At 46.3% G+C, this 12,267-nt stretch overlaps 1 protein-coding gene across 1 annotated transcript in view; it reads right to left on the reverse strand.

Moving 5' to 3' along the window:
- Window positions 1-363: 363 nt before the first annotated feature.
- Window positions 364-12,267, reverse strand: part of LOC105279350 (zinc finger protein rotund) — a 106,303-nt gene continuing 94,399 nt past the window's right edge. The window contains exon 6 of the mRNA XM_026971123.1: window positions 364-10,766. Within this exon, the coding sequence (XP_026826924.1) occupies window positions 9,615-10,766 (1,152 nt within the window). The 3' untranslated portion in view covers window positions 364-9,614. The remainder of the gene's footprint in view (window positions 10,767-12,267) is intronic.

Raw genomic sequence — 12,267 nt, forward strand, 5'->3', positions numbered from 1 at the left:
AATCGCGTCGCGGTATGACGAAACCCCGAGAAACCGTACTTACGTTTCGTTCGCGAGCCGTAAAGCTGCCGATCCGATCGGATCGATGGCAACTCTTGCGTTTCAATCGTTCGTAACGCTCGATTAAATCGGGTTGGCACAGGGTTACAAAAGACCGCGACGAAACGGCATGCCAATGCAATGGCTGGGCGCTAGACCGACGCTTGGTCCTTGTCATACCTCCTCCTCATTGGCACGAGGAGGAATTGTCCTCCTTCTTTCAACTTCCCGCCCCTCCTCCCCTGTCGCTTGTCGGAAAGCGAAAAATTCCCAGCGCGAGATTCCACTGCAATGACACCCCGTCGCGTTCGCACGCGCGTCGAGTAAGACGTAAGTTCTGTTATATTTGTTAAAAAGGACGAACAATTAAGTGTGTTTCGATGTCGGGGCAGGTGGTGTGTGTATATGTATATGTGTGTACGTGTGTATGTATGTGTGTGTGTACATGTGTCGCTTTACAGAGCTGTGCGCGGGACGTAGACTTGAGAAAGTGGTCGCAAAAATCGATTTGAAAATCGAATGTCGACGGAGACGAGACCGACGTCTCTCGCTTCGACGAGACGATTTTTCTAGATCTCTCCGGGCAAACTCTGCGAGGGACGAAGGGGCTGTCTCACTTTAAAGTAACAATTAATATAACGGTGGAATAAATCTCACGAATCTCTCTCTCTCTCTCTCTCTCTCTCTCTCTCCATCTCGCACTCTCTCTCTCGCACGCGCAACATTCAGGACAAAACTTGCATCGGTGATTTACGAAACGCGAGTCGGACCTTGCGATGACGATCTTTGACGTTCTCGCGCGATCCCTCGCGTGTCGATCGCGCGCTTAATGCTAAATGCAACATGTCGGTGTGCGAAATCTTAATTTAATCGCTCGGTCGCACGCTTACAATCAAATGCGATCACGCGTTAAAAACGCGCGCGACGAGAAACGGCGTCTCTTTTGGCGCGGAGCGCAACATCGCGAGACGTTTCTCGCGAACGGAACAGAGCGGGACAGCTCCTGCCTCTCGCAGACCTCGCGCGAGGGTTCCTCCGATTTTCAGGTTGTCGTTCTTGAACGGGACAGCGCGAAAATCGTACGTCGTGATATTGAATTGCTCTCCGGGTGCTCGCGCGAAGACGTACGCGAGACCGAAATTGCTAAATATTCCTGGATCGATCGTTTTCACGATTAATTAATTACCTCGGAATCAGAACAGCCAATTCTCCTGTTCCTCGCCCGAAAATAGAATAGTAGAGGGTTGTTGTGCTTAGATGTAGGACGCATCGCAAAAAAGTCTTGACGTCATAAGAAATACCGAATCCATTTCATTCTCCGTCAAGGGAATTAAATCAATTATCCATTATTATCATTGCGCTGCCAAATATTCATTACTCCACTTCCAATAAATGTCTGTTAATTCTATACGATAACGTAATTGTATATAATAATTACGTTACTTTCCAATTATTTGTCAGTTTTAACTTTCTTGAATCAAATGCCGTTCCGTTCCTTACTGTAAGTGCTTCCTACGGCGGATGAGGAATTTAGGTCTTTATCTGTCTGCTCCGAATTCGAGGATGACATCGCTCAATTTAATTCCAAAATACGAGGGGGTTGGAGTCACGCGCGAACGACGAGCTGAACGCGAACGACGTACGAATTCCGCGCCACAGACACGGAGCAACGAGCTCCATCACGCCATCACTGTTTGTACATGCGTATCGTGCTCGCGTGAAAAAGGACTCTTCAGACGTAGAAGCTACGTGAGACTCGGAGAAAACGCGGGATGTTCCGTGAGATTCCGGCCGTTCCGAAATCCCTCGACGACTTCCTCGGACAATCGCGCGGCAACGCGACCGCTTAACTCTTCGCCGGACGGTGGTGGCCGTCAGCGGCAATTATCACATTTCTTTAATAACAACGGGTGATTCGCGTCCGGATAACTTTGCATAAATCAATTTTTTTTGCGGAAACGGGAATCTCGCAGCCACCGTTGGAAGAGTTAAACGACGCTCGCGGACTCGCGCTCCCGCGCAGTGCAGTATATCTTCTTAGTCCGCTATATCCTAGTACGATAGACGTATAACTGGCTGCGACGCGAGAAAATACGGAAAAATCATTCCCTTCTATTTCCTATCTCCCTTGTGTTGATAACCATCGCGTACGCATCCGGAGAGCGTTGTAAAGTCCCCCAGCAACCTGATTCTCAGGAAAGTCGCCGCGGGTTCGCGGGTCCGTTCTGTTTGGTCATCCTTTCTCTCTGTACTTCCACGCTATTTCGCCGCCTCCCTTTTCCTGCCTCCGAGTACGCGTGAATACACGCTCGTTTTAAGTACAAAAAAAAGGATGCAGCCAAAGGGAACGGCGTTTCGTTTCGCGGCGGCGGGAGCTACAGCGAAAATCGATAGTTACGTTACTTCCTCCCCTCCTCCCTTTCATCTTCCCTCATACCCTCATACGATCTGGAAATTGCGGGTTCATTGAAAATATTTGGTACGGCGTCGCATTACGTTTACGTTCGGCGGGATAAAACCTCATATTCTCGGGGCGCACTTAGCGTCAGCTTTATACGCAGATGGGCCGATCTCCTCGATTTTCGTCTCGCGCGTCCGTCTCAAGTGGATTAGATAAATGTGCCGCGATAATCGGACGACCGCGCACAGTTGCATTCAAATGCGCCCGAGCGAGGATACGAGCTACGGCTTCGGGGAGTGAAACGTTAACATAATGCCAATGAGAGCCCGTTATCCATTCGAAGATGAGTCTCGTGACGTAAAGGGCTTTCGCAGTTTCGCGACCGTGTGCCGTTGTATTCGGCATTCTTGCGCGTCCTCCCCGTTCGCTGGTGGAATTTTTCAGATTGATAATCGTTTTTTCCGAACGTCGGGAAACGTTCTCTCTTAGATTATACCGCGCTGGAAAACCGCGTCGAAAATCGCCGATCGACGAGGATCAGCGAGCGGAGGGAAAACGGGAAGAACGATCCCATCGAAAGAAGCAAGGGAATAAAGGAAAGTGGGTGATCGGGGAGAGAAAATAGGACAGGGCGCGGGGGACGATCGGTTAATCGCTCGGCGTTTCGCGGTTTACAGACGCAACGTGCTCTTAACGCTAGTTATTACTCTCTCGTTCCGTTTGCGATCGTACGATACGTCGTCGCAGTGCGGTCGCCCGGCTCCGTGCATGCGCGCTTTCACGAAACACTTAGAGTTTATACATGTATGTATGTATGTATGTATATATATATATATATTTTATACATATATCTTTACAAACAGGAAACGATCAGACGAGGGGCTCGCGGCCCGAGAACACCGAGCATATCCTCACATAGAGTCGCGAGAAACGACTGGACAGAGCTTCCATTTTGCCTCCTATCGAACAATAGAATGTCCCTTTTTCGTGCGTTTTTACGGCATTATGTGTGTGTATATATATTTATATGTATATGTATGTATATAGATACGTTACGCAACTAAAACTCAAAAAGAGGAAATCAATGGTACCCTAATATCCTCCGAGGAGACACCAGGTGTATGTACAGTTCCCGCACAATTGCATTTTAATTGCGTTTAAGGATGCACTTTTTTGTAAAATACAGTAATATTCTCCCCTTTGCTCGCGTGTAATAGTATATTTTCCTTAGAGATTTCCCTTCATTCTTCTGTCTTTTCTTTCTCGTTCTCTCTCTCTTTTTCTCTCTTTCACTCTCACTCTCTCGCTCTCTTTCTCTCTCTCTCTCTCTCTCTCTTCCGCAAAGTTATACAATAAAATATCACAGTTCTGTTCGTACCACGCAATAATTAATATATTGTTTCTCCTTATATCGCTTATGTTCGTTCTCTCACTTTCTCTCTCTCGTTCTCCCTGGCTTTCTCTCTCTCTCTCTCTCTCTCTCTCTCTCTCGCTCTGTCTTTCTCTCATACAAACGAATATGCATATATATTTATATATACATGCATATACGCTGTCATACGTGCACATACTCACGCACAAACATTCTTTTTATCAATTTCTCTCCTCCACGCATGCGTTTCCTTAAATGCGTGTAAGACACACGCATTCGTTCACGCGTACGCGCACGCATGCACACACAGATATATATATTTCCTCGCTTTTCCTCTCGACGACTAATGGTTACGCAAGGTATGCTGGTTGTAGAAACATTCATTTACAGCTTGTATACTTGAAGTATATAGTAATAATAACTATTACCGAAAGAGAGAACGATATATAAAGAGTGAGGTTGCGCGAAGCCTTCTTCTTCAAGGTGGAACAGTCCGATGGACCTCGTTGCTATGAGTATCGCGTAGTATCGCGTTTTCAATTAAAAGAATATACGTACGTACAGTTCTCGATTTCGCTAAAAGAGATCGTAGTATACAGTCTCTATCTTATTATTCTATCCGCTCCCTCCGAATCACTTCAATAACGCAAATGTCCCCGCTGCGCAGTCTGCAAATCCCCGAAGAATGCGAATGCGTCGACCTCTCCGCTCTCGTCTGTACGCGCGACGATTCACGCGGATTGTAAATTATTGCTTCGAACGCGAAGATCCGTTTGCGCTTGAACGATCGCTCGTCGACACCCTTTTCCGAAAGACTTCGTGTGCACCCCCTCCCTCTCCCTTCGTGCTTGCTAAGTATTGCTAAAGTGTGTGTACCTTACTACCTCCCCTTTTCGCGTCTCTCAAAAGGATCGTTGTCATTGGAAGGAACTGATCGCGCGCGACTAACAGAGAGCAATCTCACGATCACTCTTCTTCTTTTTTTTTCTTCAACTTTATCATTCGGTCCGAAAGCAGTGCTCTTTGGCGCGTAAGAGGGTGCCGTGAAAGGGTAGACGAAACATCTTCAACTCCGTTTAATGTCCGTTGACGCACGATCTTCCATTGTGCTCGCATTATGCGACGAGAGAATAATTGGACGGCATCTGTGTCCGCGAAGTGCCCGCCGGAACCGAGCGCGCTCGAGTGTCTCGCGAAATTTGTCGTAATCGAACGTAAGAAACGGGAGAATTGCGACAGAATCAGTGGAGGATGAAATGATCCGAGTGGCGAATTGCAGGAACCAAGTGGTGCACGACAGAAGGGAGAGTTAGCGATGGTTAGCGAGAAAACGTCTCTTATTGACACTTTTACCGCGGAAACAGCGAGTTAGAGCTTGGAAATTATGTATTATATTGACTCTTTGCTTTTGCCAAACTGGAAAGTATGCACCCTTTTCTATATGCGTGTACTGATCCGACATGGAATACTTTGGCGAAACTTGATAGCGCAAGGAAAACATGCTGAAGAGATACGATGAGGAATAAAATCGATTATGAAGGCTTATACCAGTTTATTCTTTCATGTAACTTGTGTAGTTCGTAAGTATGCGAGAGCACATAGGAGAAGAAACTTGGATATTTTCCAACACCCCACTTTCGATAACGATGCATTTGAACAATCATAATTTCGGGCAATGGATGTCAGATATATAAATCTTGTGTTCGTAATTTAAATATATTATCGCTTATTGAGTTCTCTCTCTTTCTCTCTTTTCATTAAATTATCTATTTTTAGATACGAAAATAATTTATCATAATCCGATAATTATGTTAACAGCAAAAAGGGTCATCTGTGTGCACTTACAAATTAATGCGGAATAAATTGACGCGAGCTCCTTGTCCTAATTATTCTAATGTGTGTTTCAACATTTAATATCTCTATAGAAACACATTAAAACACCATAGATGAGCCGTGCATTACTTCACCACTCGATGTTCTCTTCACGAATTTTTGATACTTTAGTCTACAGACCGAAACGTGATAAATAAATGTCGTCTCTCAAAAATTAACAGTCGCTGGTGTGTGCAAAACCGAACTACTTTCTCGAGAAACAATGGACGAAAGGAGGGACGATTGCATGTGAGAAGGAGAGAAGGCCAAAGTAAATTTCTCGTTTCGAAAACGGAGAAACAAAAACAACTCAGCATCACATGTCGAGAAACTCTCCTTTGCCTTTATTTTTAACACGTGACAGTTTATTAAACGAAATAATAATAATATTAATAATAATAATAAAATTATTAATAATAATAATATAATCAAAGAAACTAAAGATATAGGCAGAAGAAATCACATTTAAAGCGCGGGCTCGGAGTTTGTTTTATCTTGCATCTGTCCCTTGCTCCCATGCGAATTCATCTAAAATAGGATACTTTGTTCCCCACATATCCGGCGAATCTCGCGACGAAATGATATCCGTTCCTTTTCCAGCATTTTTATCGCGTCGGCCGATCACGCGTTCATACGAGACGTATTTCCTTGCCTCATCAAGTCAACCCGTCAAGAATGTACGGCAACGTTCGACGCTTTTCCAGCGCGTACGCACTGATTATGCATCTGCCCGTTCTTTTCCGTTCGTTGTTGAATCTTTTTTTTAGGGGGGGTGGGGGGAGGGAACGTTCAGAGAGACAGCGCGAGTCGCACGCCGCTTTTACGGAGGAATCTGGTCGTGGCTTCACGTGGCAAGAAAGTGATTTACTTCGTGGAAAAGGTTCTTTTATGCCTTTATTGTGTGTACCCCTCGCCCCTTCTCTCATTCATTGTCCTATCATCATCTTAATAACAACGTAATAGTTTTAAACAACTTGAGCATAGGTGAGGCGCAGTCGTGACCGCCACGGGGTTCGTGGTTTCTCAAGTCAGCTGAATCCTGCGCGCGATAATTACGGAAATAATTATGGAAATGAATCGGCGTCGCGCGATCACTTTCTCTTACTTCGTCTTTTGCGCACCGACGATTTCAGGTACGATCGACGGTAACGGAAACAAGAGCGGGACTCGCGATTGAGAAAGATGAAACTTTAAGACGATCGGTAACGACTGTGCTCGCGAAATGTAATTCGATTAATATAAAACGTAGGAACCCCGAGGGAGATCACGTCTGGCACCGTAACAACAAATTATCTACAATAGTTCGCATATACATATTCATCTCTTTCTTTCTTTCTCTCTCTCTCTCTCTCTTTCTCTCTTTTGCTTTCTCTCTGCCTTTCGCCTTTTTCTTCTCTTCGCATACACGCATATACGCACGCGTAACAGATTGATTACATCGGATTATCTAGATATTAGATAAGGTACTTAGAATATCCTCATTATTAGAGTCTGTGTGTACTCTTTACCTCACACACACACCTACCAAATGTCGCGCTCGAAATATTAATCAATTGATAATAATTATAATAATATTAATAATAATAATAGCAATAGTAATAATAATAATGTAAATAAAAATAATAATAATGATAGGGATGACAATAATGGTACTGATGAAGATGATGGCTTCGGTGATGATAATAATTATTTCTTTACTTTATGTACTTGTGTATGCACTCGTATATGCATATATTCATCTTTATTTCTTAATATATGCATATACTTATTTATTTATTTATTTATATAGCACCTATTTACAAGGAGGTCTCCGTGCGGCTCTCTTGCAGTATGTGTGCGTGATGCTTTTACACTTTGTGTATCCGTATATATCCCTATACGAGTCTTATGTGTGTATGTGTGTGTGTGTGTGTGTGCATCTCTTTGCGTACCAGTCTCTCTCTCTCTCTTCAGCGCTTTCCTTAGAGTTCTCTTTTCCTCTCCGCCCTACATCCTCGTTATCACTGATTTTTTAGACACTAGTTTTTTAGATAATTTTCCAAATGTTCCATAACGAGTCCTATGTGTCTCACTGGTCTTCTCCGTGTAGCATAAAAAACGCAACATTTGCATTGTCCTATCGTATGTGTGCTTGTACGTGTAATTCTGTCTACGTATCAGTCCCGATAACTCTGCATCTTCCCTCCGAGTTTGTCTTCGTAAATCGCGACGGTGTTCTAAAATAATGACAGTTTTAATGATCACGAGAGGTAACGAGAAAATTTTATTTTTAAACAAACGCGAACCACGCTTTCAATAAAATTTGTACAACAATCCTCGTGATCCTCTATGAATTCGGAAGCGGGGCGTACGTACTTAGCATGAAACGATTTCGGTGCGTTAACGAAAATCAAAGTGACTTGACCGCAGTGTTTTACACTTTAAGTAAATAATTCTGAAAAAAAATATAGCCGAATTTTTTCCCGATGGGATAATATAAAATTAACACGATCAAATTTCTCGTTTAATCAAACATGATACTGTAGCATCGATCCGATAAAATTGTCTCGTTAAAACTCGATCTTGGAGCCTTGTCGTCAATGGAGTCGTTGAAAGTGGTGTCTTCCAAAATGGGAGTGCGTCCGATACCATCGTCCGAGACGTAGCCTCAAAGTGCTCTTTGAATAAGTATTCCCCACACACATACAGGAAATGAGAAACGTAAAGCGAAGGAAAATAAGCAAATGAAACGAAAGAGAAATGTGCATTTAATGCAAACTTAGAACGTACATCGAGTTTCTCTGAAACAACGCAGAAAAAAAATAATTTCGATTGAAATCTCGATCGTCCTGAAAGAAACCCGCGATCGCGATAAGGTGATAAAAACGATAAGAGATATAGCGAGGGGTATCGAAAGTGCGTGTCATCCGACACGAACAAAAATAGTTTAACAGCGAATTTATAAAGGTAGAGGTCTGTGTCGTTAACATCAACGGAAAATAATTTCGATCTGTCTTCGCGACGGATGAACCTTTCAATGAAACCTACTCGATTGCTCGATAAACTGAGGAAGCGGTCGAGCTCACGGTTCATCATCGTGTACTTTCTATCATCATGAAAGTGTATCGTCCATTCAAATACAAGTTAATCCACGATCGTGCTCCACTTTATCATTTTAACGTCAGTCTTTAAACGGCCGGTGTCAGATTGTACGGGATTATATCGCGACGAATGCGTATTGATGGAACTTTCTAGCTCGTAATTGGCACGCGTGATCATTGGCGGGGACGTGAAGCACGCCGAGAAGCGTGGAGAATCTGGGAGAGTCAAGTGAATCGATCGTATTTTCGACACAGAACACAAGGCACAGAAATAAACAATTTTATTAATAATCATAAAAAATGGGAATCGTAAAATGGACGATTATAATTGTAAATCGGTTACTGGTTCAAATATTGGACATTATACGAGAGAACAAAAAAGGTAAAAGAATACTCTAAAGACTACGATTGAAAGACTTGTGCAGATTGTCGAAAATTGATCTTCGAGCAAACATCACGTATTTCTTATTCGTTTCGACGGCTTTCATCGCGTACGCATTAATCTACTGAAAGATTACGATGACACACCATCTGGTTCTTCACGTACGTACGTACCTGTGCGTGCAACACTAACGTGAGACCAAGCTGACTACCATCGAGAACGCGTCTCCCCGAAAAGTCTCGGGACGCACGCCAGAGCGCGGAAAATAAATTAGACGGTTAAGAGAGATCACGGAGATGAAGACGATCGAGCTAGGTAGGAGCGAGGTGTTCACGACGCGCCGTTCACGCAGAAAGCAGAAGAAGAAAGACAGAAGGGGAGCCGTGGAGCGCGTAGCGGAGAGCATGCACGAGCGCGCGCGAGCGCTTTCTGAAGTTAATCTCCGAGGCCGGAGTTACTGCTCCAGAGTTACTGCTTCTCCTTGAGACCACCCAGCAGCGCGTGGCTCTCCATCGTGGCACTGAGATTGCTGAGATTGCTCAGGTTCCCGAGGTTGCCCAGGTTGCCGAGATTCCCGAGGTTCGGCTGGTGAGCGTAGTTCCTGATCTGGTGCAGGCTGATGAGCTGATTCGGGAAGGACGTGGCGTTCTGGTTGGTGGTAGTGCCGGGCGTCACGCCGGACGACGAAGACGTTGGTGACGACTTCTGCGTCGTGTTGAACGCCTCGTAGAGGTACGGCCGGGACGCCGGATGGTGGCCACCCGGGTAGTGCAGGTGATTCAGGGGATTGAGCGGGTGCTGCATCGAGGAGATCGAGTTGATCGAGATCGACGAGATCGGCGTAAAGGCCGAGCTGCTGTTGGGATGGTGATTCGCACCGGGCTGGGGTGTCTGTTGCCTCGAGTCGTTCTCGATCGACTCGGCGGTGCGATGCCCGTGTCCCGGCAGCAGCATCTCCGGGTTCTGGTTCTGATGGTACTCGGCGTGATGATGCGGCAGTCTCTCGTGCAGGTCGCCGATCACCGAGTCCGGGCTCACCTTTGGCCAATAGTGGTCCTGATGATGGGCGGTCATCGCGTGTATCGACGGCCTGAGGCCGCTGCCGATGATCGGCGGCCGCTTGTCCGTCCTCTCCGCGTGTTTCTGCATGTGCTTCGCCAGATAGGTCTCCTGCGTGTAACTCTTGCCGCAGTACTGGCAGATATGCGTCTTCAGGTGCTTCGACTCCTTGTGCTTCGGTATGTGCTCAAGCAGGCTGGGCTCGTCCGAGAAGCACTTGTAGCAGGAGTTACACTTGTACGGTTTGTCAGTTTGATGGCATCGGGAGTGGCTCTGCAGGTTACTCAATTGGCTGAAGGCCTTCGTACACCCCGGATGCCGGCACTTGTACGGCTTGTCGCCGGTGTGCGTGCGGATGTGCTGCTGTAGGTGGCTTAACTGGGTGAACTTCCGCTGGCAGATCTCGCAGCGGTACGGCTTAATGCCCAGGTGGATCCTCGTGTGCTGAGACAAGTACGAGGAGTTGGCGAACGCCTTCGAGCACTGCGTGCACTTGTACGGCTTCGCCTCGCGCATGTGAATCTGCGTGTGGAGCTGCAGGTCCGCCTTGCTACCGAATATCTGCAAAAAGAAGGAACACCTTCATGTTAGAGGGAAACGTAGGAACACGTATAGAGAACGAGCGAGAAACGAGTTCAGTAATTCGCATCGATCGCGTCATTCAGGTGTAGAGAAAGAGACAGAGAGCGCACGAGAGACTTCCTTATATAAAATGTAAATTAATGAACGTCCTGCGCATGTGACGTGGCCATGAGGTTGTATGCGCTGCTGACCGGAAAATGCATTCGCGTTTTGCAACATTTTGTGATAACGTTCGGCGGGACAAACCGCGGCCAAGGGTAAGAATCGGTTGGCAACGATCACCATGTACGACACGACGTCGGCACGACATGTCGTGTCTCTTTCCTCCCCCCTTGGCCGCTGCACACGGCGCATTAACCGGGCGCCCGTGTGGTATATTTATAAATAAATAAATAAACGTAAAAGGAGCACCGCCGGTAGTCCGAGCATATGAACGAGGCGGGGAGAGGCTGACCTTGTCTATCACGGCCTAGCCTCCGGGCATATCCGACCGACTGGCTTCGGGTACCGCATAGAGATTCCCCCCTTCCTCCCAGCATCCCTCCTGACCCCTCGTTCCCCCTTGTACTCTAGTATCCTCGCTCTCTTCCTCCTTCATTTTGCCGCTTCGTTTTGTCTCCTCCTTTATCCCCCTTACTCCTCCGTCCCGTTCGCCGGTTCCTCGCACGCTAGTTTCTAGTTCTTCTCTGATCTCACCTAACTCTTCTTTTCTTTTTTTCTTTCCTTCTCTCTCTCTCTCTCTTTGCTTCAGTCTCTTTTTCTTTTGTGCTTCTCGACGAGGTGGAGAGCGGGACGGGCAGTCGTCACGATCGGCGATTATTAGCACCTATCTTTCCCGATATCTTTTTTTTCGATCGCTGCGAGACGTGACGTATTATCGTTGTGTATCTTGCAGGATCGATCGAACGGGAATTTTAACATATTAATTCCGATCGCGGCGCGCATTAAGCGATCCCATGATTATCATACCTCCATCCATAACTCCCGACGCTGCGCATAATTTCGCGTATAAATCGTCGGCGGTGCTAATCTTAAAACGTGATAACGTCTCGGTATTCGTCGCCCGATTCGGTATTACGTGCGCGATTAGTCGATCAGATGTGACGTGAACATTCACGCTCGTGGGATGTAGGTAGCATGGTCCCGGGATAATCGGTGCGTCCTCGCACCATTTTCGACCCCTCCGGTCTCCGCTTTCTTTCGAAATTTTCGTCCCGTCCACGGTGGGTTACTAATGCCGCTAAAACGTCTCATTCATCCGTAATAACGCGCGCATCATTACCGAATAATTACGCCGGTCACGAGATCCTCCGTGATGCTCCGAGGTAACGATCGTGCGGGCAGCATTTGGCTTCGTGGAAAGGGCAGTGAATTGTCTTCCGACGCCGCGGTGGACGAAGGTATCGCACCGGAATGACGTGTCGGAGTCGAAGAAACGATCCTGGACACGCGAAGAGCGACGAGTGAACGAAACGAGTGG

Source organism: Ooceraea biroi, chromosome 1, assembly GCF_003672135.1.
Source record: "Ooceraea biroi isolate clonal line C1 chromosome 1, Obir_v5.4, whole genome shotgun sequence".
In the NCBI taxonomy this organism is placed as follows: Eukaryota; Metazoa; Arthropoda; class Insecta; order Hymenoptera; family Formicidae; genus Ooceraea; species Ooceraea biroi.